At 46.9% G+C, this 4744-nt stretch overlaps 1 protein-coding gene across 1 annotated transcript; it reads left to right on the top strand.

The window, feature by feature from the left end:
- The first annotated feature begins 3767 nt into the window (after positions 1-3767).
- Positions 3768-4744, top strand: LOC120866190 (putative olfactory receptor 3A4). Its single transcript, XM_040243749.1, has one exon. The coding sequence runs from the start codon at positions 3797-3799 to the stop codon at positions 4742-4744; it is 948 nt and encodes a 315-aa protein (XP_040099683.1). The 5' UTR covers positions 3768-3796.

The following is a 4744-nucleotide window of genomic DNA, read 5'->3' as shown; positions in this document are numbered from 1 at the left end:
TTTTTAAACTTCAATGTGCTCTAAAATGTTATAATAAAATATTAGGGGAAGACTGTCATTTTTTAAAGTTTTTTTTTTTTTTAATGTGGACCATTTTCAAAGTCTTAATTGAATTTGTTACAAAATGGCTTCTGTTTTTGTTCTGGCTTTTTGGCCGAAACACATGTGGGATTTAAGCTCCCCAGTTAGGGAATGAACCCTCACCCCCTGCACTGGAAGGTGGAGTCTTAACCCCTGGACCACCAGGGAAGTCCCAGTCTGTCATTAAAGAGAAGATCTGGCTAAATATCTTGCTATCAAATATACCAGTTTTTATTACCTTTGAAAGGTAATACTACTTCTAGGAATCTGTTCTAAGTGTACAAGAGCCATAATAAGGGGAAATTTTATCTACCCATAAGGGAATAATCAAGAAAATTTTATATTCACCATCCCTTTATTGAAATGCTCTTCCTTGACCCAGTGTGAATCTGGAGGTGACGCTAGGGAGGAAATGGCATCAGGAGATGAGGTTCCCTCTGATATTCTAAGGGGCTTCCCAGGTGGCACAGTGATAAAGAATCCGCCTGCCAAAGCAATAGACATAGGAGGTGAGGGTTCGATCCTAGCCAGGAAGATGCCCTGGAGTAAGAAATGACTACTCACTGCAGTATTTTTGCCTGGAAAATTCTAGGCACAGAAGAGCCTGGTGGGCTACAGTGCATGGGGTCACACAGTTGGACATAACTGAGCCCTCACACACTTGCACTGATATCCTACCTGTTATGCTTGGACTTGGGCATGTCAGTGCCCCCTTCTGGGAGGCTCTTCCATCCTTCATGCAAACTGACCTCAGTAAGACCTTCCGTCACTGCCATATTTGTCTAACTTCTAAGGTGAAGTAACTCATTCTCAAACTGAGAATACCACTGCTTATGCAACATTGTTATATAAGCCTTTTATTTATGAAACATGTTAAAAATAAAAATGAATGCCCAAAGCATTATTAATGAAATAAAAAATAATCAGAAAGAGAGACAGTATAGCATTTTTTATCTAGTTGGGAGCTGAAGTCTAGACTTGTAGCAAGATAGTAATGGGTAGTAAAAGGTTCAGTTTGGGTCCTGGAATCTTGAAGTTCCCTTCTGTGGACAGCTGTCAGTAGAGATGTCAACTCATTCTAATTCCCTGTCAACGTCTCCTTGGCCTCTGGCAGTCCTGAGTCACTGCGAGGCTCTTCCGTTGATCCTGCAAAGAACTTCTCTCAAACTCACTAATGAGAGACAGTGGGAAAGCATTCTCTCTTTCTTTCTTTCTTTTTTTTTTTTCTGTCTAAACTGAGATCCAGATCACTTTATTTCATCACCAAAGTGGCCTAGTGTAGTCAGACTCAATAGCCAGCTGGGATTAGAAGTAACTGAAGTGAAAACGATGTCCTAAACTGCTGAAATATGGCAAGAAGAGGGCTGGTCCACCACACCAGAGTGCTTCTCGGGAAGTTAAATATCTCCAATAGCTCACCAAGAAAGAAGTGACTCTGACATTAATTAGGAATCATTAATAATGCCTCAAGCCACTTTAGGAGCAAAAGTAGAGTGGTCCTGGTATAGAAGATACTCCAAACCTTTATCTTCACTCATGAGGTTGAGGGCACAAAGCTAGAAAACATTTAGGGTCAGGACAGTGGAGGGTCTGGAGTAAGGTACAGGAGTGGAGGAAGGGCAAGATATTTGTCTGAGACTAGAAGAAGAGCCAGGTTTGAGGATGGCAGTAGTGACAGGATGTGTGAGGTGACCTTTGAAATGATGGAGGGGGTGAGATAAGAGCAAATCCTGCTCCAACTCCCCCCGCCCCCAGCCCCATGTGACAGGCAAGGCTAGGATGTCACAAGTCACTGCTCCTCCTCTCCCAAGATGGTAGGCTGGACTAAATCAGAAATTCAAAGTCCCACTCCAGCTCCAACGCAGTGTAAGCTTAACTGCCTTTTAAGACTCTCTGAGATTTATTTTAACTCCATGAAGTGCTGAGATGGTTACGAGGGGGAAAAGGATGAGGGGAAGGGATAGGCAGAAGTTTGGGATCAACATGTACCCACTACTATATTTAAAATGGTAGCAAAACAAGGGCCTACTATATAGCACAGAGAACTCTGCTCAATGTCACGTGGCAAGCTGGATGGGAGGGAAGTTTGGGGGAGAATGGATATGGCTGGGTCACTTTGCTGTGAACCTGAGACTATCACAACATTGTCAATTGGCTGTACTCCAATATAAAATAAAAAGTTTAAAATTTACCCAAAAAGGGAGACTTAAAAAGAATGTCAGTTCACAGTAATTGCTCAAAAATATTTTTGTTAAATGAATGAATGTTGCCACGTCCATGAAGGTCATACCTGGAAACATTTCAGAAAAGTTCAAAACGTTTTAAAGATACTAGAGATCATTATGTCTGTTTATCCAGCTTTGGCTCCCCCTGGAAAGTCTAATTTCTGATGCCTCCAGAGTAACAATTGGGAGGAGAAAAATCCCACTGTGAGGGTGATGTCACGTGAGTTGTTTACCTCCTTGTCTCTGTGTCCTTCATAAGCTATCCCCACTTGGAGGTCTTTGGGCCAGCATGACTGTCCCCTGCTGTTTGCCCAGGATGTGTTCACCCCCTTGACTGGGTGGGTGCCAAGACCCCTCACTGCATGCTCCCAACTTGGATTTCATACAGGCCAAATAACTGCTTCTCCCTTCTCCTGAAAAAAACCGGTGGGACTCAGTCCCTTGAATGTAAAGGTTAGAGACAGGGAGAAGTCAGTTTTAACCAAGGTTTAAAACCTCACTAACTTGGAGGGGAGCAAGGTTGTTACCAGATAGTTAAGTCCAGAGTAGATTTAGAAAGAAAACCAGTTCCTATCTGGAGAGTTGGAGCTGATGGTCAGAACACGTCCATGCAGAAAAAGTCACACCATTAGATGGAGGTTGATCTGTTGTGGACTTGACTTTATTCTCAACATTAATCATTAGAAAACATTTTTCTCTGCTCATGCCTTATGCCTTTGGCCCACCTCCCACCCCCATCCTATGACCCCACCCCACCCCCAGCCCAGGAAGCTCCAACTCCAGCTTCTTCCCATTTGAAGTAGACTCCATGTGAGTGACTTCAATATCCATCCTTCAGCCAGAGGTTGTGGTGGATCACTGTGTTTTATTAGTGTGACCACCCAGGGGTGGGAAAAGGAAGACATTATGTCAGTGATCAAGCATGTGGGCAGGACACAGCACCATAAAAGTCTTTAGCCTCATGTGGCCACCAGGTCCACGACAGTGTGTGTTTGATGATATGCAGTTAGAACCAGGAGACCGAAGAGCAAGAAGCCAAGTGGCGGTGGAGTTGGAGAAGAGAATTCGGAGTCTTGGTGTCTGCTTCTCTGGCCTGAGAGCTCAGCTGGGCATCCAGGGAGGCTGCTGAGTTGGGTATCTACTCACCCCACCTGGATCTGAAGCCTGGAAACTCATGCTGCTCAAAGGCTCCTTTTATATTTTTCTTATTCAGTAGAAGGTCAATACTTTGGAGCCCAAACTTGGTGTTCTGGGATGGAGCCCAAACTTGGTGTTCTAGAGGGGTGGATGGGGGGTGGAGTGGGAGGGAGACTCCAGAGAGAGGGGATATGTGTATACACATAGCTGATTCACTTTGTTGTGCAGCAGAAACTAACACAACACTGTAAAGCAATTGTACTCCAGTTTAAAAAAAAAAAGGTCTGATTCTCCATTTGTCACCATCAGCACCTTCTAGCTTTACTTGGTTCTACTGCCGGTGGGAGAGAGTCATGGATCCGGGAGCCTCAGGAAATGATTCATTTGTCACTGAGTTTGTCCTGCTGGGCCTCACAAAGACGCCAGCTCTACGGCCCATCCTCTTCATCATCTTCCTTCTCGCTTATGTAGCTACTGTGGGGGGCAATTTCAGCATCCTGGCTGCCATCCTCGCTGAACCCAAACTCCACACCCCCATGTACTTCTTCCTGGGGAACCTGTCCCTGCTGGATGTTGGGTGCATCACTGTCACTGTCCCTGCCATGCTGGGGCATTTCATGTCCAATAACAGAAGCATCCTCTATCGGTCCTGCCTCTCCCAGCTCTTCTTCTTCCACCTCCTGGCGGGGGTGGACTGCTTCCTGCTGACCGTCATGGCCTACGACCGCTACCTGGCCATCTGCCAGCCCCTCACCTACAGCACCCGCATGAGCTGGGGAATCCAGCGAGCCCTGGCCGGCATGTCCTGTGTCTTTTCCTTCACCAACGCGCTGACTCAAACTGTTGCTGTATCTACTCTCAACTTCTGCGGTCCCAATGTGATCAACCACTTCTACTGTGACCTCCCGCAGCTCTTCCAGCTCTCCTGCTCCAGCATCCAGCTCAACGAGCAGCTGCTCTTTGTAGCAGCAGCCTTCATGGGTGTGGCCCCCTTGGTCCTCATCACCGTGTCCTATGGACACGTGGCAGCGGCAGTCCTGCGGATCCGCTCAGCGGAGGGCAGGAAGAAAGCCTTCTCCACGTGCGGCTCCCACCTCACCGTGGTGGGCATCTTCTACGGCACAGGCGTCTTCAGCTACATGCGGCTGGGCTCGGGGGAGGCTTCAGACAAGGACAAGGGCATTGGCATCCTCAACACGGTCATCAGCCCCATGCTGAACCCCGTCATCTACAGCCTCCGAAACCCCGACGTGCAGGGCGCCCTGAGACGGGTGTTCACAGGGAGACAGCCCCCCACGTGA

The sequence above is a fragment of the Oryx dammah genome, unplaced genomic scaffold (assembly GCF_014754425.2).
Source record: "Oryx dammah isolate SB20612 unplaced genomic scaffold, SCBI_Odam_1.1 HiC_scaffold_8, whole genome shotgun sequence".
In the NCBI taxonomy this organism is placed as follows: domain Eukaryota; kingdom Metazoa; phylum Chordata; class Mammalia; order Artiodactyla; family Bovidae; genus Oryx; species Oryx dammah.
The sequence above is the reverse complement of the archived record's forward strand: the minus strand, read 5'-3'. Positions and strand labels throughout refer to the sequence as shown.